This window comes from Geotrypetes seraphini, chromosome 4 (assembly GCF_902459505.1).
Source record: "Geotrypetes seraphini chromosome 4, aGeoSer1.1, whole genome shotgun sequence".
NCBI classification, from domain to species: domain Eukaryota; kingdom Metazoa; phylum Chordata; class Amphibia; order Gymnophiona; family Dermophiidae; genus Geotrypetes; species Geotrypetes seraphini.
Window position 1 is genome coordinate 210233416 of NC_047087.1, and position 26522 is coordinate 210259937.

The window sequence follows — 26522 nt, forward strand, 5'->3', positions numbered from 1 at the left end:
CATTAGTGTTTAGCGTGCTAATCAGTTAGCGCACCTTAGTAAAAGAGGGTGATAAATACTGTATTCTCTGGTAGCATGTGAGGAACACATCCCATTGGTTCACTGCAACATGTGTTTCTTCAGGACTGTTAAGAAGCTTCAGGAATCCTAGTCCAGGGTTTAAAAATTCATGCATTTTTTAATAAAGAGATGCACAGACAAATGTTCTAGTCTTGAGGATAGCTTTAATATTCCAGGAAAACTGAGTGGAAAGACTAGATGCATTTTGACATCGAAGCAGTTTTTTGGGGGAATTTACATTAAAGATTAACCTTTTGAAATCAGTGTTATTGCCAATTTAAACAAAGATTCTGATTTATGGAAGTAGAGCTTCAGGGTTGCGCTATTCACTTCTTTACTCCACCTGTGTATTGTTTCTGCTGGTCTGTGTTTTGACATTCACCTGGAATAAGAAGCACTAAATTAGTGGAAGTATACCACATTATACTCAGATATTCCAGTATACTTTCTAATACTTTATTCCCTATGAAATTATTACTCATTTACTGTATTCTTTACTATATAAAAAGGACTGATGTATCATAAAAAGGTCAGGTTGATATTAAAAAATAAAATGTGACTCCAATCAGTTCTAAGAAGTTTATATCAAAATTACAATGCAATTAATAAAAAATATCATGATCAGATTTTTTAAAAATTGGAGGGGACTTCATAATTTAAATGAATCTAAAGAATAGATATATAATTTCATACTGTTTCTAAAATTATTGAGTACTATTATAAAATAGATTTTGCATTCATAAATATGAAATACATTTTTAATTCATTACCTTGGCCTTTGTTTTGGGATGAGTTATAAGCTCCACCCTGTGAGTACTGTGATGTCTGACCACACTGTCCTCCATGATTGTCCCCCTTGGAAGATGAGCTTGATTCTAGATACACACAGGAAAAAAAAACCCCAGAGTAGGATGAACAGTTTTCAGATATTTTAATCCTGTGTTCAGCAACATGTCATCATCCTTCATTCATAACAGTTTTTCCCCCATTTGTAATTTTTTTCCAAGTTGTGCAGCTGTCACCATAAAATATCTAGATGGAAACATGATGCTATGATTCCCTTTTCCACCTGCAATACAAGTAATATAAGCATTTCCAGCAGGTGTTATGGTATCAGTGATCGTTAGGACTCCCTTTCTGAGATGGTAAATGCTGACTCTGATTGAAATTAGGACTGGAAACCAAGGGCTCCTTTTACCAAGCTGCGATAGCGGTTGTAGCGCGTGCTTAGCGTGCACTAAATTGCCGTGCACGCTAGACGCTAACTCCAGCATTGAGCTGGTGTTAGTTCTAGCCGCATAGCGTGGGTTTAGCACACGCAGCAATTCTGCGTGCGCTAAAAACGCTATCGGAGCTTAGTAAAAGGAGCCCCAAGTTCACAAATTGAAATGACTTCCACATAGATGATGTTAGATCACCAGAACAACCCTCACTTTAGAAGTGTATCCTAAAAATAAAGTAACAGTCCTTCAGATTTAGAAAAATGAAAAACAGAATGAGGGGCTCATAATAAAAAAAAAAAAAAAATCTAAAAAGTGGCCTAAATGGCTACTTGGACGATCAAAAAGCCTGATCATCCAAGTACCCATAATCAAAGCTGGTTTTAGACGTATCTAAAACCAGCTTAGGCCTTTCCCCTGCCTCTAAACGCACAGAGAGAAAAGAGGCGTTTTTAGAGGAGGGGAAAGGGCGGGTGGTGGGCGTGAGGTAGGCCGACCTAGACTTAGGCGTGCAGCAGGTATAACCAAAACTTTAGGCAGGTTGCCTAGTCAGCACTTATACGTTTTGACTTAGACCAAATCAAAACAGATATAAGTGCCAAAAAGGGGCCGCTGAGCTGATCACGGCTGCTGCGATGAGCTCAGCAGCCCCAGCAACCTGCCTACTCCCTACAGCAATGATCGCGGCAGGAGAGATGGCTCATCTCCCCTGCCGCGATCCACCCTTCCCACCCCAACGATCAAGGCAGGAGGGAGCCCAAGCCTTCCTGGCCCACAGCACCCCAAACCTTCCTGATAATGATCGGGGCAGGAGGGAACCCAAGCCATCCTGGCCATGCGACCCTCATCCCCTACAAGATCAGGCAGGAGGGAGCCCAACCCCTCTTGCCCAGGGCACCCCCGAACTCCCCGATGACATCATGGCAGGAGGGAGCCCATGCCATCCTGCCCCGCGAACCCCAACCCCCCCAATTACGATCAGGGCAGGAGGGAGTCCAAGCCCTCCTGCCCTGCGCCCCCCCTGATTACGATCGGGCCAGGAGGGAGTCCAAGCCCTCCTGGCCTCTCGCCCTCCACCCCCTACAAGATCGGGCAGGAGGGAGCCCAACCCCTCCTGCCCAGGCGGACTCCCTATCCCCCACCCCCACTAAAATATGGGCAGGAGGGATCCCAGGCCCTCCTACCCTCGAATCGACTCACCCCTACATCCGCCCCCCCAAACCCCCGACTGCCCTCCCCACCGACACACGACCCCCCAGCTGACCCACGACCCCCCACCCCCAATCCAACCCCCCATACCTTTAAAACGTTGGCCAGACGGATGGGTGTCAAGCCCGCCCATCCGGCAGGCCAGCCGGCTCCGGAATGGGGCTGGATTGGCCCAGGTGGCTCAAACACCACCCACAGGTGGGGCCTGAGGTGCCTGGGCCAACCAGAATAGGCCTGGGAGCCTTAGGCTCCTCCTGTGGGCGGGGCCTTAAACACCCTCATAGGGGGTGGGGGTCGCATGACCAGGAGGGCTTGGGCTCCCTCCTGGCCGGATCATGGGGGGGAGGGGCTTGGAAAGCGCAGGGCCAGGAGGGCTTGGTCTCCCTCTTGGCCCCATCGGACTGGGGATCGCGGGGCAGGAGGGCTTAGACTCCCTCCTGCTCCGATCATTGTTGGGAAGGTTTGGGGTGCCGCGGGGCAAGAGGGCTTGGGCTCCCTCTTGCCCCGATCATTGTCGGGAAGGTTTGGGGTGCCGCGGGGCAAGTGGGCTTGGGCTCCCTCTTGCCCCAATCATTGTCGGGAAGGTTTGGGGTGCCGCGATTCCTATGAGCATTGGAGCATTTACCTCAGCAGCCCACAGTAAAACCCTCTACCACAGTTTAATAAAAGGAGCCCTAAGTTACATGATAATACTTTTTAAAGAAATACAAGAAAATGTGGTTTTGTTTTGGGGTTTTTTTTAATTCAATGACTAGTTAACCTCTGGATCTTGTCATAGAGAATTTGGTAAAAATAGGTTTATAATATACACAGGAAAATCCAGGAAAATATCAATATTATATAATATTATATAATATTAATATTTTCTAAATTCTTGTGACCTGAATTGACTAATGCTAGAAGGAATGCTAGATGGACATTCAGTCTCACCTATTACAGCAATTCTTATGTTCACAAACAAATTGTATTGTTAATAACTGAATTATTTGTTCTTGCTTCAATATATTTTCCTTCTTTATGAATGCAGATGTCCCCAAATATAGGGGTCCTTTTACTAAGGCACGCTAGCCGATCTAGTGCACGCTAACCGATTTAGCGTACGCTAATTGACTTAGCGCACTAAATGCTAATGCAGAATATAATGGACGTGTTAGCATTTAGTGTGCGCTAATCTTTAGAACATGCTAAATCAGTTAGCGCGCCCTAAGGGCTCCTTTTTACAAAGGTGCGCTACCGTTTTTAGCGCACGCTAGCCAAAAAAATTACCGCCTGCTTAAAAGGTGGTGGTAGCGGCTAGCGTGCGCTAAAACCGCTAGTGCGCCTTTGTAAAAGGAGCCCTAATTTGGCTAGAGCGCCTTAGTAAAAGAAGGGGATAATTTATCTTGATAATATAGTGGTCTTTAAATAGTTTCATGGGAAAAAAAACCTAAATGATAATGAATTAAAACTTACGTCCAGATACTTGACTTCTCTGTTGGCAGGAGTTATTCACTACACCCTGAGAGCTCTGTGAGCTCTGGCTCTGCTGTCCTCCACAGCCACTGCCCTGGCTAGTTGTGGATGTTTCTGATGATACCAAGCAGAAAAACAATCATGATTCTTTTTTTAAAAAAATCTTTATTCATTTTTAAACTTTCAACAAGAACATAATACCATCATATTCACTTTAATATAACTTATTAATCTTACATATATTGAAATCATAATACTATTTCTCCCTCCCTCCCTTATATTCTTATAATTTCAGATAATTTAAAATTAATCCCACCCACCCCCACCCTATGCTTCAATAATAAAGGAGAAGAAATAAATTATTAATTATAAGCAATCCTTACAATAATTTGTTAATGGCTCCCAAACATCAATGAATTTTTTATAACGTCCCTGCTGAATAGCTAATATCTTCTCCATGATTCTAAGAATGAGAACATCCCTGAACAGCCATGATAAAGCTTAACCCCCCTCTTACCATCCCCTCCCTAACCCCAGATCCTACTTTTCCCTCTCTTGGAAACCTTCTCTGATCTAACGTTGTAACTCTTTTTGTAATCCGATTTGAACCGAAAGGTAATGGTGGAATAGAAATCTGTAATGTAATGTAATGCAATCCCTAAAGATCACACAATAATTTTTATATAGTTTCTAAGGCAAAAGTATTCCAATGAAAAAAAAAAACTTACGTCCAGAGGCTTGACTATTAATTTGGCAGGAGTTAGTTACTGAAACCTGGGAGCTCTGGCTCTGCTGTCCTCCACAGGATGTTTCTGAAGATATAGAACAGAAAAGGAACTATGAATCTATGAATGTCAACCTCTCTAAAGATAAATCAATAACTTTAAAATAGTTTCTAAGAAAAAAGTATTGCAATGAAACAAAACTTACGTTCAGACACTTGACCTTTCTGTTGGCAGGAATTATTCACTACAACCTGAGAACTCTGTGAGCTCTGACTCCCCTGTCCACAGCTACTACTTTGGCTAGATGTGGATGTTTCTGATGATATAGAACAGAAAAAAAAAATGGTGATTCTATGAATGACAAGATCCTTAAAGATCACCCCCCTCCCCCTTTTTACAAAACTGTACCATGATTTTTAGCACTGGCCACAGTGGTAACAGCTCCAATGCTCATAGAAATTCTATGAGCGTTGGACCTATTCTACCACGGCAGGCGCTAAAAACCTGTGCTATAGATTTGTAAAAGGGAGGGGGGCAGTAATTTTTAAAACTCATTGTTTCTGAGTCAAAAGTATTATAACAAATTAAAACTTACGTCCAGACACTTGACCTTTCTGTTGGCAGGAACCAGCTACAACCTGAGAGCTCTGTGAGCTTTGACTCCCCTGTCCTCCACAGCCACTAACCTGGCTAGTTGTGGATGTTTCTGATGATATAGAACAGAAAACATTTATGATTTCAGGAATGAAAACATCCCTAATGATCATACTACAATTTTTTTTCTAAGGAAAAAGTATTGTAATGAAATAAAACTTACGGACAGATCCTTGGCCTCTCTGTTGGCCCTGAGAGTTCTGTGAGATTTGACTCCCTTGTCCTCCACAGCCACTGCCCTGGATTGCTGTGGATGTTTCTGATAACATAGAATAGAACAAATTTTTGTGGAACCTTTGTATTATCTGCTAGGACAAGCCATGAACATATAATTAGAGTAACCTGAAATCTCACTTCACCTCTGTCTCTTTTTTAATTAACTATTTCACCTATAGAGAAAGCTAGAATAGAATGAAGCAGCACTTTTGGGTAATGTCATTTATGTGTCACCATTGGAGCAATTCTGTTTGGGTGCCACCATTTGAGTACCTATACTTTTTAGGTATTCTAATGTGTCTTTATATAATACTACAGACCTTTTAATTATATATCCTCATTACCCCATATAATCAGGAGATTGTTGATATTAAAGAAATCTCCTGATTATATGGGGTAATGAGGATATATAATTAAAAGGTCTGTAGCATACTTCCTCATTTAAATAAGAGAAGAATAATTGCCTAATATTGAATTTATATAATACTATGCATCTTTAGGTAACTAAGTTTGAGTTCCCTTTATTGAATTTGACCTGAGATACCACCATTCCCAAAAAGCATAGGTTCCCAACAAGTGTACCATTTGGACATCCAAAAGTTTAGTCACCGAAATGGCAATGCCCAAAACACTAGTTCACCTAAATGGTAGAGCCCCAGTAGTGGTGCCTAAAACTCAAGCACCCAGAAATGGCTGACTGCATCTCTTTCTGAGACCTACTATAGTAGATATGTGCCCTGAAAATGGACTGTATATGACATTGTTTCAGAGTTAACTAAGTCTACCTTCCTCCCTGAAACGAGCGCATTTTCATTTTCTAAAGAAAACACAGTGAATTAAACTTACTTCCAGAGACTTGACTATTCTGTTGGCAGGAGTTATTTACTGTAACTTGAGAGCTATGTGAGCTCTGACTCCCTTGCCCTCCACAGCCACTGCCCTGGCCAGTTGTGGATGTTTCTGATAGTATAAAAGAGAACAAAATATACATTTGTGATTTTATCGAGCTTTGTATTATCTGCTTGTACAAGTCAAGAACAAGCAGTTTCACCACCCCTTCCCTTTTTAAACGATTTAACATGTAAAAAGTTATCATTCCTGGAATAGTCGGAAATCTCAGACTACAACTTCTTCTGAGACCTGCTAGAGTAGATATACACCGTGAAACTGGACTCTATGAGATACTATTTCAGGGATAAATGAGTTTACCTTCCTCCCTGAGACCATAGCACTTTAAACAGTTTCTAAGGAAAACATAATTGACAAGAGATATTCATTATAACTTGAGAGCTCTGTGAGCTCTGTCTCCAGTATCCTCCACAGGCACTGCTCTGGCCATTTGTAGATGTTTCTGACAGTAGTGAATAGATCAGAATACAAATTTGGGCCTACAATAGTGTATCTGTATTCTGATTCTGCACAGTGTTTGTGGCTGCTGTATAGACAGATATGTCTTCCTTCCTCTCAGATACCATCAAGTTTACTTTGGGGGACTGAATTCACTTTCCCTACATAGCAGTGCATCCTTCTGTTATAGGACCACTAGTTAAAGACCATGTCAGTCAAGATATTGTAAGTTTAAAATGAAATACGACTCCTTTAACTTAATGGAAATTTAGCAAATTTCTATAACATTAGCATTCACATTCTATCACCAGCATAAATATATAATACTGTACAATCAACAAATAACCAATAAACACACTTGCACAAATTTTTGGAACAAGTATTTGATGGCTGCTTCATTACATTTTCCCATCACCTTTAACTCACAGTTCAATCCAAATAAAACATCAAATACCCCACAGCAGCTTCATAGTCCCAGAGAGCTCAGCTAATGTTATTAACACACCAGATTAGTCTGGTATGTTTTTGTATGAACCACAGATCTGACAATTATTGCTTTATAATAAAATAGAACTTACGATTATAGCTCTGTCCTTTAGTTTGGCACGAGTTGTTGCCTTGATTCTGTTGACTTGATGTCTGCTGACTGCACTGTCCAGAACCACTATTACCCTTGGCAGACATGATTGTCTCGCTTTCTCTCTCTACCTAGTGCAATGCAGAATAAAGAGAATGGATCTATAAGTTTTGGTCTTGTCTGTGTTAACATTTATATACACAAGTAATGCTCCTCCCTGTCCCACATCAGCATCATGCATGCCTGGATAAGCCAATAATAATTTAGCATCACTCACATAATTACGATAATACTCTAGTATTTCTTGGCCCAAAGGTAAGGTGGATAGTGTAATTTATTATTTTGATAATTTAACATGACGTAGTTGTGTACTATGACACCCTTTATGAAGGAATCATTTCCTACATTTAGTCCACTTTTAATCTCAAAATTGTTATAAAAATCCACTAATGGCTTAGCAAATATATTTACCGGCATTTAAATGGCAATTAGCATATCCAGTTGTATTTGTCAAATTTAACACAAAGTATGATACTGTGGCACATTTTTGCAGTATGATTATCCAAGATGGCACGCCAGTCATCAACAGGGGTATACGTACAAAATTGTGCATCATACAACAGTCTAATGTGACTAATATTCTACTCTCTGCAACAATTCCCAAGCTATCAGTTTCAAAGTCACTTTTATCAAGAATGTCTCCTTCCCTCTCGCTCCCACCCAAGGTCCAGCAGTACTTTTCCTTCCCATTCCTCCTTTTCCCCTGGTCCAGCAGTACTTTTCCTCCCCATTCCTCCTTTTCTCCTGGTCCAGCAGTACTTTTCCTCCCCATCCCTCCTTTTCCCCCGGTCCAGCAGTACTTTTCCTCCCCCTCCCTCCTTTTCCCCCGGTCCAGCAGTACTTTTCCTCCCCATCCCTCCTTTTCCCCCAGTCCAGCAGTACTTTTCCTCCCCATCCCTCCTTTTCCCCCGGTCCAGCAGTACTTTTCCTCCCCATCCTTCCTTTTCCCCCGGTCCAGCAGTACTTTTCCTCCCCATTCCTCCTTTTCCCCTGGTCCAGCAGTACTTTTCCTCCCCATCTCTCCTTTGACCCTGGTCCAGCATTACTTTTCCTACCTCCTGAATCCAGTATCTCTCTCTCCCATGGGTCTAGCAGATTTCCCTTTCTTTCTGACCTGCCTTGATCGCCACCAGTTGAAAAAGGCTGCCCCAGGGACCTCCCTATGCCGCTTTCTTCCTCCTTTGATGTAAATCATGCCTAGTGGATGATTGAAAATTGCACGCAATGGTGCCTGTGAGTTAGGCATTATTTATAGAATCGAGCCTCAGTGCATGGTAAAGTAGCTGTGCTAACTGATTTAGTGCAAGAATGTCTACTCTACCACAGACACATCCTATATTTTTTAGCATGCAGTTAGCGTGCACACATTGGGCACCGCAGGATGCCTGAGCGTGTCCCATAGAATGACATTTTTAAAAAAATCATATTTATTGAGATCAACCAGAGTAACACCGGGCATACAAAGAATACAAAGGCAAACAAAACAATACAATCATCATCACCAGCAGAAAACACAGTAGGAATGATATTAAAAAAAAACCCAGGTGCATTAAATACATGTTAGCGCCTAATATAGCTTAGTAAAAGGGCCCCTAAGAAGGCAGCACAGAATCAAGAATGGCAGCTGAGAGAGGAAGAAAATGTCTGAAGTCAGAGGCTCCCCCACCTGGAAATTTTATTCTTTTCTTCTATTGGCTTCTTATATCCTGGAACCTTGACATGTGCAAAGTTCTGTGGGGTCTTTCAGTGCTGTTATGACATCACATTTTATTAGAGGATACTCATCAAGATATGGAATGAAAAGTATTGTAGTGTAGCATGTGTATAAAAATATTATGGATAATATTGAGCCTTGGTCACCTTAGAATTTTAAACCTAGAAATTCAGCACCAGTGTCCAGATACCAGGCGACACTGAACATCCAGGTATACTTGGCCACAATTACTTATCTAGGCACCAGTGATATTCAGACAAATACCTGGATGCATAACCTGCTTATATTGTATGGTGAGCCCTCCAAAACTCACTCAAAACCTTCTGTACCTACAGTAAGATGATGCCTGCAGACTTAAGGTCTATTGTTGTGGTGTACCTGTGAGGACAGTAAGTTTTGGGTGGGTTTTGGAGGCTCACTGTACAGTTTAAGCAGGTTATGGTGATATGTGACATTTTAATGTGACATTCACTACAGTACTCCCTAGATTGCCCCTCTGCTGAAAAGTCTCTGTGGCCACTCTGCTAAAAGGAGGAGAATCAATAGGACACTGTGTTACTTGGATACAAATTACAGTCAAACCTCGGTTTACGAGTAACCCGGTTTGCGAGTGTTTTGCAAGACGAGCAAAACACTCAGCAAACTTTTGACTCATAAACCGAGCATTGACTCGATTTGCAAGCCCCCACCCGACCAGACCCGACCGCGGGAACCAACAGTATTGCTCCCCCCGAGGCCACCGGCGCTTCTCTTGCCTCTTCCCCACCCCCCCCCCCCCCGTCCCCGACTGGCCCTGTCCTTACCCCTGCACCGCCGGTGATAAAAGTGCCTGCCGCCGGTCTGCTGCTGAGCCATGAGAATCTCGGAGAGGGTGAGATCAGAAGGCCTGAGCATGTGCAGATGCTCAAGGCTCAGCAGCAGACCGGCGGCAGGCACTTTTATCATCGGCGGTACAGGGGTAAGGACAGGGCCAGTCGGGGAGAGGGGGGGGAAGAGGCGATAACAGCGCCGGTGGCCTCGGGTGGAGCATGGGAGTCGGGGTGCATCTGGCAGGAGTGAGCCAGCACTTGAGAGTCCCAGCAAAGGGGGTAGTGGCATCCGGGGGAGGGGGGGCTGTGCAGCGTCCGGGAGCGGCAGAGCCAATAGTGTCCAGTCGGGCTTTATGGCAGCGGCGGCGTTTGCTTAGCGAGCACCACTCGCAGTGAGAGGCAGCGAACAGCAGCAGAGGAGGAGAATTGGAGGAGCCGCGTGGATGGCAGAGGCAGCGGCGGAGGCGTCTCTAATGGTAATTACGTTTTTGGGGATGTGGAACGAATTGTTCAAGTTTACACTAACTCTTATGGGAAAAGTTGCTTTGATATATGAGTGTTTTGGTTTAAGAGCATGCTTCTGGAACGAATTATGCTCATAAACCAAGGTACCACTGTATATCACAATGGTGGAATATATCAAATTGGAGAGAGGGAAGTTGCACTATATGTTAAAGGGGAAATTGAATCAAATAAAATATACATTCTACATGACAGATAGCAGTGTAGAATCCATATGGATAGAAATTCCGTGTGTGAAGGGAAGGAATATATCATTCTCCAGGACAGAATGAGCAGACAGATGAAGAAATATTTTCAGAGATTAGGAAAGCAGACAAAATAGGGCAACTGTATAATAGTGGGTGATTTTGATTACCTCTGACCAAAAGGAGAAATAATGTGTTATTTTACACTATATCCAACTAATATACACTCCCAAATACTGACATGGACAGTCCATGCTTAATACTGATAATATCTGAAACAGGCACAAAAAAACAAACACAGGAACTGTGTTATCAAGTTAAGGAGGATACAGGACTTCAAGTTTAGACTGCACCTAAGTATATTTTGGAGTACTATTCACATTTTTGAATTGTTTGAACTATTGTAGCAGGACATGGTTAAATCTGTGTTATAGAATTAACTACATTTTGGACATTTGAAGAACATTTTTAATATTTTGAAAGAGGGAATTTTATCTGACCCATGAAGCTGAACTGAGGTTTATTTCTCCCTTTTATATAACTCATTAACTTGTTTATAAAAAGGGATTTTTTTTTTTTTTTTGTAGACCTCTTAAGCTTTGAGACCTGACTTTTTCCTGGTTTTATTTTTGCCTGTTTCAGATATTATCAGTATTAAGTAAAGACTGTCTTTGTCAGTATTTTGGGTTATTAGTTGGATATATTATGATTTCAATTATCCCAGCATTGACTGGATAAATATTATATCAGACAATGCTAACAAGGTAAAATTCCTAGATGTAATAAACAAGTGCTTCTTGGTCCAGGAACCAACAAGAGGGTAGCTAGCTTAGATTTGGTCCTTGTGGAATGCAGGGCATAGTAATAATAATAATAATAATAATAATAATTTTATTTCTTATATACCGCCAAAGCCGTATTAGTTCGAGGTGGTTTACAACAAAGAAGGGCTGGAAAGTCAGCGAAGAGGTACAATCAGCGAATACAGATACAATCAGCGAAAGGTACAATCAGCGAATACAGAAGAAAAATGTAGGAAGCAGGAGACCGGTACAATAAAAGGGCCATGAGAAGCTGGGCAGGAAAACAGGGGTAAGGCATAAGAGATCTTGGGAGGTAAGGGTCAGGCAGGAGGTCTTAGGTTACAAATCGGTTAAATAGGTTAGTTTTTAGTAATTTTCTAAAGTTTAGGTTGGATGCGGAGTGCGAGATGATATTGCCCAACCAATCATTTAAATCACAGTTCTTCAACCACCGGTCCGCGGACTGGTGCCGGTCCGCAAAAAAATGTTGCCGGTCCGCAAAGGATTCGGGTCCCCAGCCACAGCAAAAAGTGCCGGCGTCAGCTGACGTGCAACTTCCTGTTGCCATCGCTATGCTGACACTCCTGCCTTCCACCTCCTATTCCTGCCGCGTATGTCTCCGCACCCCCAGACAAGCAGGGGCAGCTTTGTGTGCTTTTAACTTCGGCACACAGCTGCCCCTATGCAGTATTTTAGCGCAGTTTCATGAGGTAGCCTCGGGGCCTTTGATAGGCCGGACCATATCGCATCATCAAAGCGGGCTGGCCTACCAAAGGCCCCGAGGCTGCCTCATGAAACCGCGGCTAAAATACTGCTTAGGGGCAGCTGTGTGCTGAAGTTAAAAGCACACAGAGCTGCCGCTAGCCTACATAGAGGAAACATTTGCTGGAGAGGGAAGGAGGGAAGGGAGTAGGGGTGCTCCTGGACAAGGGAGGAGAAAGGGCTACTGCTGACAGGGAAGAAGGGAAAGGGAAGGGACGAGAGTTACTGTTGGATAAGAGGAGGAGGAAAGGGAGAAGGGGTGCTCCTGGACAAGGGAGGGGAAAGGGCTACTGCTGACAGGGGAGAAGGGAAAGGGAAGGGACGAGAGTTACTGTGGATAAGAGGAGGAGGAAAGGGAGAAGGGGTGCTCCTGGACAAGGGAGGGGAAAGGGCTACTGCTGACAGGGGAGAAGGGAAAGGGAAGGGACGAGAGTTACTGTGGATAAGAGGAGGAGGAAAGGGAGAAGGGGTGCTCCTGGACAAGGGAGGGGAAGGGGCTACTGCTGATAGGGGAGAAGGGGAAGGGATGAGAATTACTGTTGGATAAGAGGAGGAGGAAAGGGAGAAGGGGTACTCCTAGACAAGGGAGGGGAAGGGGCTACTGCTGACAGGGGAGAAGGGGAAGGGATGAGAATTACTGTTGGATAAGAGGAGGAGGAAAGGGAGAAGGGGTACTCCTGGACAAGGGAGGGGAAGGGGCTACTGCTGACAGGGGAGAAGGGGTAGGGATGAGAATTACTGTTGGATAAGGGGAGGAAGAAAGGGAGAAGGTACTGTTGGACAGGGGAGGAGGAACATTGAAAGGAAACAGCTGGCAGGGAGATTAGAGGAGGGGAAGGAGTCAGGATGGAATGGAGAGATTAGATGAGGGAAAGGGGAGAGACAGAGGAATGACAAAGTAGAAAGAGATTGATGCTGGGAAGGGGGATCAGATGAAAAATAAGGAAAGAGGGACAAAGATGCTAGATCTGATGTAGGAGAGAGGGGCATAGAAAGAACGCAGATACCATATGGAAGGGGGAGGGGTAGAGGGCAGACAGTGGATGGAAGAGGCAGATGCTGGATTGAAGAGACAGAGGGCAGACGCTGGATGGAAGAGAGTGAAAAGAAGATGAAAGCAGAAACCAGAGACGACAAAAGATAGAAAAAAATAATTTTATTTCTATCTTGTGATTAGAATATATCAGATTTAAAATATGTATCCTGCTAGAGCTGATGTTAGACATAACTGGGGAGTGCAAAGCCCAGGCAGTGCGTCTTTAGCTTCCAGCTGGCTTAGGGCTCTCTCTGACTAGGAGGCAGTTGCCCTAGTTCCACTCCCCTAACACCATTCCTGCCATGTGTGACTGTGGTATTCTGTTAGCATGACATTTGTGTAGCATTCTGTAATAATTTGGCTTATTCAGTTTTCTTGATAGTAGAGGGGATATATGTGAAGGGGAGGGGAGACGGGGGTTTTGTTGATCCTTGCCCTTTATTATTTATATTTATAAAATGACAATTGTACAGAATATTGTTTCTTTTTATACTTTAATAAAATATGTTCAATATAAAATCATAACTATTTGAGGCTTGTGCGGATGGGATCAGATGGTTAATGGGACCGAGCTCGCGGGGATGGGGCGGCAATGGGGTTTTTAAAAATTTCAGTCTTATTAGTTTGCCGGTCCACAAAATAATTATTTTATTTCCGCCGGTCCATAGGTGTAAAAAGGTTGAAGAACACTGATTTAGATGACCAGGTTGGAAGGCAAGAGTTCTGTTCAGGTATCTTTTGTAGCAGCAGGCCTTCAGAGTCGGATGGCTGAAGAGATGAGCTCTGTGAGTGGGTCTGGATGGACAATCTAGGATAAAATGGGGAACCAAGTATAAGGGGGCCGAACCAAGAATGGATTTGAAGCAGAGACAGGCAAACTTGAACTGCACTCTTGCTTCCAAGGGTAGCCAGTGGAGTTTTTAGTAGAAGGGAGTTATGTGTTCCCATTTTTTTAGCCCAAAGATCAGTCGGATTGCCGAATTTTGGATGATTCGAAGTCTGTGAATGGTTTTTTTGAAGGACCCCAGGTAGATAATGTTGCAGCAGTCGAGTAAGCTTAGAATGGTGGATTACACAAGTAAGCGGAATGAGGTTATATCAAAGTACTTTATGATGGTTCTTAGTTTCCATAAGGCGGAGAAGCCTTTTCTGACCAGTGAGTCAGTGTGAGCTTCAAGGGTAAGGTTGCGGTCTAGTGTCACTCCCAGAATTTTTATGGAATCAGTGATAGGAAAGACTTGACCGTTCAAGGAGATTGTTGAGTCTTTGATTTTGTCGTTCGGACTTGCCAGGAAGAACTTGTTTTTTTCTGTGTTGAGTTTCAGTTTGAAATCAGCCATCCATAGTTCGATTTGCTGTAAAATAGATGACAGGTGATTTATTGTCTCAGGAGTTATGTTGGTTAGGGGATAGACAATGGTACAGGAAGTAACTGTGTTGGGTCTGCTAGGAAACAGTGACCATAACATGATCAAATTTGAGCTGATTTCTGGAGTGACATCGCTAAACAAATCTACTGTAGCGGCATTTAAAATGTAGAAAATTGTTAAAAAGAAAAGGATCATTGGCAAAGGTTAGGACTGTAAACCAGGCATTGATGTTATTTAAAAATACCATCATGTAAGCCCAGACCAGATGTATTCCATGTGTTAATAAAGTTGGAAAGAAGAAAAAGCGAGAGCTGACATGGTTATAAGGTGAAGTGAAGGAGGCTATTAGAGCAAAAAAAAAAAAAAAAATCTACTCTACTGCTCTTTTTAAGAGTGGTATTAGAAAGAGCAGTAGAGTGAAAACAGACATGGTGGGGGCTGAATTATGCCTGTGTTAATACGGGTTCTCTGAAGCAACATGGTGAAATGCGTCAGAACCTGTTGAATGCTTTAGTCAATTTTGAACACTGGTTCCATCGAAATTTAGCAAAAATTGAGTTAAGTTTATTTATGAAGACCCAGTACATATAAGTTTGGTGCAGTGATTGAGAATTTGAGCCGTGTTAATAGTAGGCAAATTTTGCGGTCTCATAAGCAACAACGGTTCTCTGAGCACTAAACAGTACAGTAAAGTTCAAAGTGTTATATATACCGGAGTGTGCAAATAAGTTATATCTGTACTTTGGAGGAAAGGCAGGAGAAGGGAGATATGAGAGAGATATGATTTGAGAGAGATGAGATATGATGCCACCTAAGTGACATAAATTCTGGGAGTGACTCTTGACCGATACCTTATTTAGATGCTCACACGGACTTATTGGCTAGACAATGCTTCTCGACACTATGGAAACTAAGAATCATCAGAAAATACTTTGATGCAGCATCATTCCATCTACTGGTATAATCTTCTATTCTAAGTATGCTTGACTATTGCAACTCACAAGAACAATCCTGGCATTTCTGTTTAATTAATAGATCACAATACTAATTCTTCAAGAGCTCATCTCACTAATATATTTCTACATATAATCACTGAAGTCCCTCAGATTACCACACTGACAAAACTTGTCAGTGGTGGTTATCCTCACCGGAACTGTTTAATCGGTGTGTTTAGTTTTCATTATTAAATCTTGTTAAGTCTTTTTAAAGTGCCCGTGCTTATATCCTCTTTATTTTCTAATAATAAATATATATATATATATATATGTGCACTTAGCTTTTTAATTAATATAGTTGTTTTTTTGAACAGTTACTGCCTCATTCCCCAACAATGCGTTTCAATCTTCATCAGGGTCGGGGAAGATACAACGACTGTAAGGGAAATAAAGAGCTAGCATTAATTCTTCACTACATTATAGTTTCTAAAACCATAACAATTGAAATTTATCTTACCAGAACAATTCAGGCACTCAGCGTGTAGCTTACAAATATCAAGTCAATGTTTTTAACATGGCCACGGCGTACTGAGCTAACTTGAAGAAGGGAACCCCCCTGGTCACGTGAAGGCTCGAGCGCCAATCAAAGGCTGCCTAACAGTGGCCAACCCATGTCCCAAGCACCTAGCTAGATCCCAAGTAGCAAACAGATTCTATGCTGCTTATCCTAAGAATAAGCAGTGGATTTCCCCAAGCTATCTCAACAATGGTCAATGGACTTCTCTTTTAGGAAATTATTCAAACCTTTTTAAACCCTGCTAAGCTAACCGATTTCACCACATTCTCCAGCAACAAATTCCAGAGTTTAATTACATATTGTGTGAAGAAATATTTTCTCCAGTATGTTTTAAATCTGCTACTTAGTAGTTTCATCACATGTTCCTTAGTCCTAGTCTTTTTGGAAAGAGTGAACAAGCGATTCACATCTACCCTTTCCACTCCACTCATTATTTTATAGACCTCTATCATATCACATCAGAAAGAAGGAAGAAAAAGTAAAATGCTGGACACCTGAGAGAAAGAAAGAGAGCTTCTAGATTTTGAAAGAAGAAAGGGGGGGGGGGGGGCGGGCGGAATGGAGAGTGCGAGGTTCTGCTGGACCTGCGGTAGAAGTGAGAGGAGGAAGATTTACTGGGTAAAAGCGATCCTGAAGCTGACAGCCTGAGACTTGCTGCAGAGAGAGGAATGTTAATCACATTAGTCTTCTGAACACTGCCCAAGTGTGCATATCCATGACAATATCACACGTGTCCCTTGGGGTACTCATACTACGAGTTGGGAAACTATATGATACAGTATCAATACTATGTGTTAAATTCATCAAATACAACTGGATATTCTAGTTGCCATTTAAAAGACGTCAAATGCACTTGCAAAGCCATTAGTAAATTTTTATAATGACTTTGAGATTAGAAGTGGATTAAATATAGAAAATGATACCCTAGTAAAGGGTGACATGGTACAATTTATATATCAGACACAACTATGTCATGTTAAATGATCAAAATAAGAAATTACACTGTAGGATATCCACCTTACCTTTAGGCCAAAAAATATTAGAGTATTATCATAATTAAGTGAGTGATGCTACATTCTTATTGGCTCAAAAGATTTACCAAGGTATGTATGATGCTGATATGGGACAGGGAGGAGCACTACTTGTATATATAAATGTCATGTCCACACAGATAAGACCAAAACTCACAGATCCACTCTCTTTATTCTGCATTACTCTCAAAAGATAGAAACAATCATGTCTGCCAAGGATGGTAATGGTGCAAGACAATGCAATCAGCAGACATCAAGCCAACAGAATCAAGGCAACAACTCATGCCAAAACAAAGGACAAGAATACAACCGTAAGTTCTGTTTCCTTATGAGACAATGATTGTCAGTTCTGTGGTTGATACTAGAAATTTGCTAAATTTCCTTTAAGTTAAAGGGGTCATATTTCATTTTAAAAGTTATCTTTTTTGACATGGTCTTGAACTAGTGGTCCTATAGCAGGAGGATGCATGGCTATGTAGGAAAACTGGATTCATTCTCCTAAAATAGCCTTTTGATTTCTGAGAGGAAGAAAAATAACAGTCCATACAGCAGTCACAAATTTATCCAGAGTCAGAGTTCAGATACACTATTATATGACCAAATTTATATTCTGTTCTATTCTATGTTATCAAAAACATTTACAACTGGCCAGGGCAGTGCCACTGGCGGACAGTGGAGTCAGAGCTCAACAGAGCTCTCAGATTGTAGTGAATAAATCTTGTGAACAGAAAGGTCAAATTCATTATGTTTTCCTTAGAAACTGTTTGAAAAGTGTTTTGGTCTAAGGGAGGAAGGACTGTAGTTTTATTCGAAACAGTATCATATACAGGTCAATTTCAGGGACCATATCTTTTCTTGCAGGTCTCAAAAGGAGTTATAGTCAATTTATTCTAGGAATGATGATTTTTCAACATAGGAAATAGTTTAAAAAAAGAGGGGGAAGATGAAACTGCAGGTACTTGTGAATAAATGTTTGTGAGATATTCAAGCAGATAATACAAAGGCTCCAAAAGTCACACATTGATAATTTGTTCTATTCTATGTTTTCAGAAACAGCTACAACAAACCAGGGCAGTGGTTGTAGAGGACAAGGAAGTCAGATCTCACAGAGCTCACAGGGTGTAGTAAATAACTACTGCCAACAGAGAGGCCAAGGATCTGGACGTAAGTTTTATTTAATTACAATATTTTTTCCTTAGAAACTATTTAAAAATCATTGTATGATCATTAGGGATGTTTTCATTCTTTGAATCATAGATGTTTTCTGTTCTATATCATCAGAAATATCCACAACTAGCCAGGTTAGTGGCTGTAGAGGACAACAGAGCCAGAGCTCCCAGGTTTCAGTAAATAACTCCTGCCAAAAGAATAGTCAAGTCTCTGGACGTAAGTTTTGTTTCATTGTAATACTTTTGCCTTAGAAACTATATAAAAGTTATTGATTGATATTTAGAGATGTTTACATTCTTGTAAAATCATACAGTAGTTCCTTTTTTCTTCTCTCTCTTCAGAAACATCTACATCTGGTCAGGGCAGTGGCTGTGGAGGACAGCAGAGCCAGAGCTCACAGAGTTCTCAGGTTGTAATGAATAACTCCTGTCAACAGAAAGGTCAAGTGTCTGAGCGTAAGTTTTATTTCATTGCAATATTCATATAAACTATTTTAAAGTTATTGATTGATCTTTAAGGATATTTACATTCATAGAATCATAGTTCCTTTTCTCTCTCTCTCTCTTCAGAAATATCTACATCTGGTCAGGGCAGTAGCTGTGGAGGACAGCAGAGCCAGAGCTCCCAGGTTTCAGTAAATAACTCCTGCCAAAAGAATAGTCAAGTCTCTGGACGTAAGTTTTGTTTCATTGTAATACTTTTGCCTTAGAAACTATATAAAAGTTATTGATTGAAAGTAGCCTTGAGAAAGACTTAGGGGTACTGGTGGACAAAACAATGAAGCCGTCTGCACAGTGCGCAGCAGCCTCAAAGAAGGTGAACAGAATGCTAGGTATAATCAAGAAAGGTATTACAACCAGAACGGCAGAAGTTATCCTGCCGCTATATCGGGCAATGGTGCGCCCTCATCTGGAGTACTGCATCCTATTTTGGTCACCGTACCTTAAGATGGATAAGGCGATACTCGAGAGCGTTCAGAGGAGAGCGACGCGACTAATAATAATAATAACTTTATTTTTCTATACCGCCACAATCTTGCGACTTCTAGGTGGTTTACATTCAAGAGAGCTGGACATTCAGCGAGTTACAATATGCAGAAAGTTAGAGGAAATACAGAGTACATCAACTTTAAGAATGCGAAAGTATAAAGTGTACAGTATGCTAAGATATTTTCGAGAGGACCTGTTAGGAAAAGGTCGCGAATTACAAACATACACCAAAAAATTACAATATACAGTTTAGGAGTTTTCAGAGGGGCATATTAGAAGATATGTCCCGAACTGCAAAATGCGGTTTGATTAGGATGTCAAGGGGGGGGGGGAAATGGGAACGAGAAAAGAGAGAAGTGTTCGGTGAGGAAATTATTTAGGTGATATATTTGTCGAATAAGGCAGTTTTTATGAGTTTTCTAAAAGCGTTGTAGGTCAGTCTAGCTTTATTAATGTAGTTGTCTAGCCAGTGTTGTTGTTTGTTTGCTTGGTATGCGAAATTTCTATCTAGAAAAGTTTTGTATTTACAATTGGTAATGCTTGGGTGTGCAAAAAGATAGCGGTTTCTGGTTTGTCTGATAGGGCTGTAGAATATGAAGTGAGGTAGCAAATACGTGGGAGTTAGTCCCCAAATTAGTTTGAAACATATGCAGGAGAACTTGAAAATTATTCATGCCTCTACTGACAGCCAGTGCAGTAATTTGTAGTAGGGGTATGGAAAACCTATCGTATGCCAATAGATTGGAGTATGGGTAAGGGTATGGGTATAGAAAACCTATCGTATACCAATAGATTGGAGAAACTGGGCCTCTTTTCCCTGGAGAAGCGGAGGCTTAGAGGGGACATGATAGAGACTTACAAGATCATGAAGGCAATGGAAAAAGTGGAGAGGGACAGATTCTTCAAACTTTCGAAAACTACAAGAACGAGAGGGCATTCAGATAAGTTAAGAGGGGACAGATTCAGAACCAATGCTAGGAGTTCTTCTTCACCCAGAAGGTGGTGGATACCTAGAATGAACTTCCAGAGGGTATGATATGACAGAGTATGCTACTGGGTTTCAAGAAGGGATTGGATGATTTCCTGAAGGAAAAGGGATTGAAGGATACTGATAGAGGATTGCTATGCAGGTCCTGGACCTGATGGGCCGCCGTGTGAGTGGACTGCTGGGCGGGATGGACCTCTGGATGACCCAGCAGAGGCACTACTTATGTTCTTATGATCATTAGAGATGATTACATTGATAGAATTATGATTGGTTTTCTGTTCTCTCTTTTCAGAAACATCTACATCTGGTCAGGGCAGTGGCTGTGGAGGACAGCAGAACCATATCTCCCAGAGCTCCCAAGCTTCAGTAAATAACTCCTGCCAAAAGAATAGTCAAGTCTCTGGACGTAAGTTTTATTTCATTATAATACTTTCTCCTTAGACAATGTTTAAACATTATTATGTTTTATTTAGGGATGCTTCATTCATAGAATCATGATTGGTTTTCTGATCTATATTTATTTATTTATTTTTATTTATTTATAACCCACTTAAAACCCAAGTGGCTACATCACCAGAACCCTCCACAACTTGCCAGAGCAATGCTTATGTAGGACAGGGGAGTCAGAGTTCACAGAGCTGTCAGAATTTAGTGAATCTAATCTAATCTAATCCTTAGGTTTGTATACCGCATCATCTCCACATTCGTAGAGCTCGACGCGGTTTACAGTAGGAGAAATAGGAAGGAACTACAACAGAGGGTTAGAGGTAGAAGTGTGAAGAAAATTTAGAGGACTTGGGATGCCAAGATATAAGAGTTTCCTTGATTCCTAAGTTGGAGGGAGACTTACATTTTTTGAGAAAAGCCAGGTTTTCAGATGTTTGCGGAAAACTTGGAGAGAGCTCAAGTTCCGAAGAGGGGAGGTAAGGTTGTTCCAGAGCTCAGTGATTTTGAAGTGGAGGGAGGTCCCTAGCTTTCCTGTGTGGGAAATGCCTTTTAGCAAGGGGAAGGATAGTTTTAATTTGTGGGAGGATCTGGTGGTATTAGGGTTTGAGGAATTCCAAGAAAGAGGGATAAAGGGAGGGAGGATACCATATAGGATTTTTAAAGTTAAACAGGCGCATTTATAGTGGACCCTGGCGATTATCGGAAGCCAGTGGAGCTTGGCCAGGAGCGGGGAGACATGGTCAAATTTACTTTTAGCGAAGATGAGCTTGGCCGCGGCATTCTGAATAACTCACGCCAACAGAAGGGTCAAGTTTTAATTCATTATGATTGGTTTTTCCCCCATTAAAAAAACTATTTAAATACTACCTTGTTATCTTTTGGGATATAATTCTATAGTTGACAATGCAATATGAGTGTAAAAATTGCTGTAATAGGTGAGACCAAAAATCCATCTAGCCCAGTTTCATTTTTCTAGAATTGTTCTATTCAGGTCACAAGTACTTACAAATTAGCATGATTATATGCTTCCAATTCCAGGGATAAATAGTGGATTTTCCTGTGTACACTATAATAGCAGATTATAGAGCATTCCTCCATGAATTTGTCCAAACCATTTTTAAACCCAGATAACCCTATTCTCCTATGGTTCTTTTTAAAAAAAATACTATAGTGCAACTTTCATTCAAGTTTAAAAATGTATAGTTTATTCTGAAAGGTGATCTAGGGTTTGCCCATTGATCCAATAGCATGATGGCACACTGAAATAATAGAGACCAGGGTTCAGCTCTTAATCCTAGATTCAAACTCATAGGACAATCTGAAATTGGAATAATCCAGAAATAGTTTTTACAGTTCTATGGAGGAAGAGAGTAAAACCTTACAAGTAAAACCTACTGCTCAAATTCAGTGTGTAAGAATGATTTGAAACTTTTGGTCAAGGATTGAACATACAATGGCCTGACCTATATCAGATCAAGACTGAGGAACAAACTCCAGGAAATCCTGAATAAAGGCTCATGAAACGTTCATAGAGACAATCAGTCTTTCATAGAAACACAATTTTCTGCATATCAGAAACATCCACAACTAGCAAAAACTGAGGCTGAGCAAGATCATGAAATCAGAGCTCATCAACTGGATTTTGTGAGACATAGCAAAAGAAAGGCCAAAGCTACAACCTTAAAATTAAATTCATTGTAATACATTTGTAATAAATATTCCTTCAATAGCTCTGTTCTATTCAAAAACATTGACATTTAGAAAAGTAAAAAAAAATTGTTTGTGTTGCATGAACAACATTCATTTCGTTATTCATTTTTTTTCTAAAATGAGGGTTGTTCTGGTGATCTAACAGCATACTAGCATCTTCAATGTGGAAAACATTTCAATTTGTGAACTTGGTTTACAGTCCTAATTTCAGAGTCAGCATTTACCATCTCAGAGAGGAAGGGAGTTCCAACAATCACTGACAATATGATACTTGCTAGAAATGGTTATATTACTTGTATTGCATGTTGAAAAGGGAATCATAGCATAATGTTTCCATCTAGATATTTTATGGCAACGGCTGCACTACTTGGAAAGAGATTAGAAATGTGGGGGAAAAAACCTTTGCTGAATAATGATGGCATGTTGCTGTAGATAGGATTAAAGTATCTGAAACTTGCTCATCCTACTCTGTTTTTGTTTGGTCTGTATCTAGAATCAAGCTCATCTTCCAAGAGTGGCCATGATGGAGGACAGTGTGGTCAGACATCACAGTACTCACAGGGTGGAGCTTATAACTCAGCCCAAAACATAGGCCAAGGTAATGAATTAAAAATATATTTTTATAATTTTGAATGCAAAATCTATTTTATAATAGTCCTCAATAATTTTAGAAGCAGTGTATGAGGGGCCACTGAAAAGTTCTCAGCCCAACCAGTCTTAGAGTGATGTGGCGCCAGTAAAATTACACATTTTTCCACACTTTTCGCTTCATTTCATATCATTGAAATGAAAAGTATCAAGAAAAGTATGGAATAATTTATAAGTTTCATAGCTTCACATCATTCTCTTCTTGGTTGGGCTGAGAACTTTTCTGCAGCCCCTCGTAAAAGTAGATATAAATTATTTAGATTCATTTAAATTATGAAGTCCCCTCAGATTTCTTTTTAAATTGATCATGATGTTTTCTATGACTCTAATTTTGTTCAACTATTTTGAAATGGTTTGATTCACTTTTTTAAAAAAATTTCTGCCTGACTACTTTATGATACATCAGGCATCGCAACCTTTTTATACAAGACAGTAGAATAAAAATTAATTTAGGAAGAAAGCATACATAAATAATCCTTTCATAGGGAACAACATATTAGAAAATAAACTGGAAAGCCTGTGCATGATGTGGTATACTTCTACTAATTTTGTGTTTCATGTTCTAGGTGGTTGTCAAACAACAGACCAGCAGAAACAATGTACAGGAGGAGCAAAGAAATGAAAATGCAACACTGAAACTCCATCTTCCACAAATCAAAATCAAGCATGTTATCCTCTTTGTTTAAATTGATTTTAACATTGATTTCAAAAGATTCATCTTTAATGTAAATTCCAAAAAAAAAAAAAACCCTTGTCAAAATTCATCTCTCCTTTCCACTCATTTACCTGGAATATTAAAGCTATCCTCATGACTAGAGCATATATTTATCTATGCATGTCTTTATTTTAAAAATGCATGAATTTTTAAAGCTTAGACCAGGGTTGCTTAAGGTTCTTAATAGCATTGGTCAAACAGATGTTGCAGTAAACTAATGGGATGTATTCTGCAAATTCCAGTTACTGTATGTTGTTTGTGTAGATAAAATCATACCTAAAGATAGCTGAGAGTCTGCTCAAATGGAAGAAAAAGCCTCAGGTTTTATTGGCAGAGCTCAAGCTCAAACCAGCACCTCCACATCATTGGCTAAAAAACTTCCATAAACACCCTCGTGCTGTTGAGGTTTAAAATAATTGAGGACTGAGATATTTTGCAACTGAAACCACTGTGAGTGTTTAAAGCAGTCTGTTAAAATGTCAACGTTTCACGGCACTAATGTGGCTTTGCTTGAATTTTCCCAGAGTGACAGTGTTGTGCATGCGGGATACTGGTGATTTTGTGAGCACAACACTGTCACTCTGTGAAAATTCAAGCAAGGTCACATTAGCCCTGAAGAAAAGGCTTAGTGCCATGAAACGTTGGCATTTTAACAGACTACTTTAAATACTCACAGTGGTTTCAGTTGCAAAATATCTCAGTCCTCAATTATTTTAAACTTCAACAGCAAGTTGTCACTCTATGGAAGTTTTTTAGCCAATGATGTGGAGGTGGTGGTTTGAGCTTGAGCTTTGCCGATAAAACCTAAGGCTTTTTCTTCCATTTGAGCAGACTCTCAGCTACCTTTAAGTGGAGTTTTTTTGCAATACTTTATTTATATTTCCCTACTTCACTTTTTGCAATATTGTAGATAAAATCATACCTACATATTTTGTCAGGAAAGTACAAAAGGGCAGAAAATATAATTTGAAAAGGAGTATGGCGAGGGTAGAATATCGAGGCAAAAGTTTTCTAATTTATCACACACAGAAATCCCTTCCATACATCTGACCAGATGTGAATGGTCAGATATATAGGTGAACCAATTTATGAGAGCAGGGCCAATATATTGAGATCAATATGGAACATCTATAAAATCAAAGCAACAAATATATATATTAATGGAGGACTCAATATTTTTTTTTTCCATTTTAGCTTACAATTCCATTTTGCTTTATTTTTACCATATCTGATGGCCAAATTTTATGAACATTATTACAAAGTATGCTAACTTATCCATTACAGAATTATCCTTAAATTGTGGAAACATAAATAGACTTTTCCTTTAGTAAATGAGTTGCTAGATAAATGAATAGTATGGGGCTTATAATCAAAACTTAAACACGTCTAAAAATCGACCCACTTTTCCTGAGAAGTTCTGGTTCCCTTTCTTCTTTTCGTAAGGCTTTGAAAACTATTCTGTTTACTAAACACTTTGGTAATTAATCCTTTTTGAGATCCATTCAATATGTTTCTTTCAGCTTAATCTAACCATTGGAAACCGAGTCAAGCTCTCTTAGATTGAAGTCTCGGTATACAAAACCAAGTATTTAAATTAGATTAGACCCAAGTCGACGAGTTGTCCAAGTGCCGATAATCAAACTGACTTTCTGGACATGTTGCAGAACTTTTTATGCCTCTGAATGCCATTGTGCGCCCAGAACTGAAAGGGCGTATCTAGAGGAGTGGTTAGGTCAGTATGTGGGTGGGATGAGGGCTGACCTAGACATAGTTGTTCTGCAAGGATAATCAAATGTTTTATTAGGTATCCTGGATGAAACTTAAATGTTGTAAGTTAGATGATGTAAAAACAGGCATAAGTATCAAGAAGGTATCCAAAGTGACCAGATAACCACTGCAGAGACAAAGTAAAGACCCACACACATTCTCCCAATGTTTACTGACCCCCCCCCCTCACCCCCTTCATAAAATCAGAATAAAAAAGTATATACCTGTCTCCAGAATATCAGCACCTGGTATAGAAAAGCCTAGTAGAGCTGCACATAGGTGTCTTAAATAAGCTGGGGGGTGGGCTAGTGAACCTTTGAGAGGAGGACCCAGGCCCATAAGCTACTCTAACTGCTACATTTATGGTGGAACATGTGCGCCCACCAAAACCCTCCAAAATCCTACTCTATTGCCATTTATGTACCACCTGCAGCCATAAGGGCTATTGGGATTGTAGACAGATGGGTATAGTGGGTTTTGGGGGTGTTTGGGGGCATTCACCATAACCTATAAGGAGTTCTGGTGAGATGCTTATCTGGCACTCTTTTTGTGAAGCTCACAGCAGTGTCCTGTATGGTGCCCCACTACTCTGTTGCCATGTCTGGGTGGCCAATCCATTGCAAGATTGGCCCCTCCCACATCCAAATGGTCTTGTTCTGGGCATTTGGGACTTGGACGGAAATGTGGTATTAAGATAGACGTCCTGGTGGTCTGGATTAACAATAACCTTGATATCCAGATTAAAAAAATTTATATATATTATATATATATATACTAGTCTTTAAGCCCGTTACATTAACGGGTGCTAGAATACTGTTCACCCT

General features: G+C 40.6%; 1 protein-coding gene across 5 annotated transcripts in view; it reads right to left on the bottom strand.

Moving 5' to 3' along the window:
* Nucleotides 1-238: 238 nt before the first annotated feature.
* Nucleotides 239-26522, bottom strand: part of LOC117359853 (hornerin-like) — a 153108-nt gene continuing 126824 nt past the window's right edge. For 4 of the 5 annotated variants that reach the window (XM_033943236.1, XM_033943235.1, XM_033943234.1 and 1 more), the window contains 9 exons: nt 7462-7591; nt 6383-6496; nt 5484-5579; nt 5262-5372; nt 4872-4982; nt 4670-4753; nt 3942-4055; nt 831-935; nt 239-442 (listed from right to left, as the gene is read on the bottom strand). In XM_033943236.1, coding sequence (XP_033799127.1) covers nt 387-442; nt 831-935; nt 3942-4055; nt 4670-4753; nt 4872-4982; nt 5262-5372; nt 5484-5579; nt 6383-6496; nt 7462-7567 — 897 coding nt within the window. In that variant the 5' untranslated portion in view covers nt 7568-7591 and the 3' untranslated portion in view covers nt 239-386. Of the gene's footprint in view, nt 443-830; nt 936-3941; nt 4056-4669; nt 4754-4871; nt 4983-5261; nt 5373-5483; nt 5580-6382; nt 6497-7461; nt 7592-18727; nt 18762-26522 lie in introns of those variants that run through there. The other variant, XM_033943237.1, reaches the window with a different exon arrangement.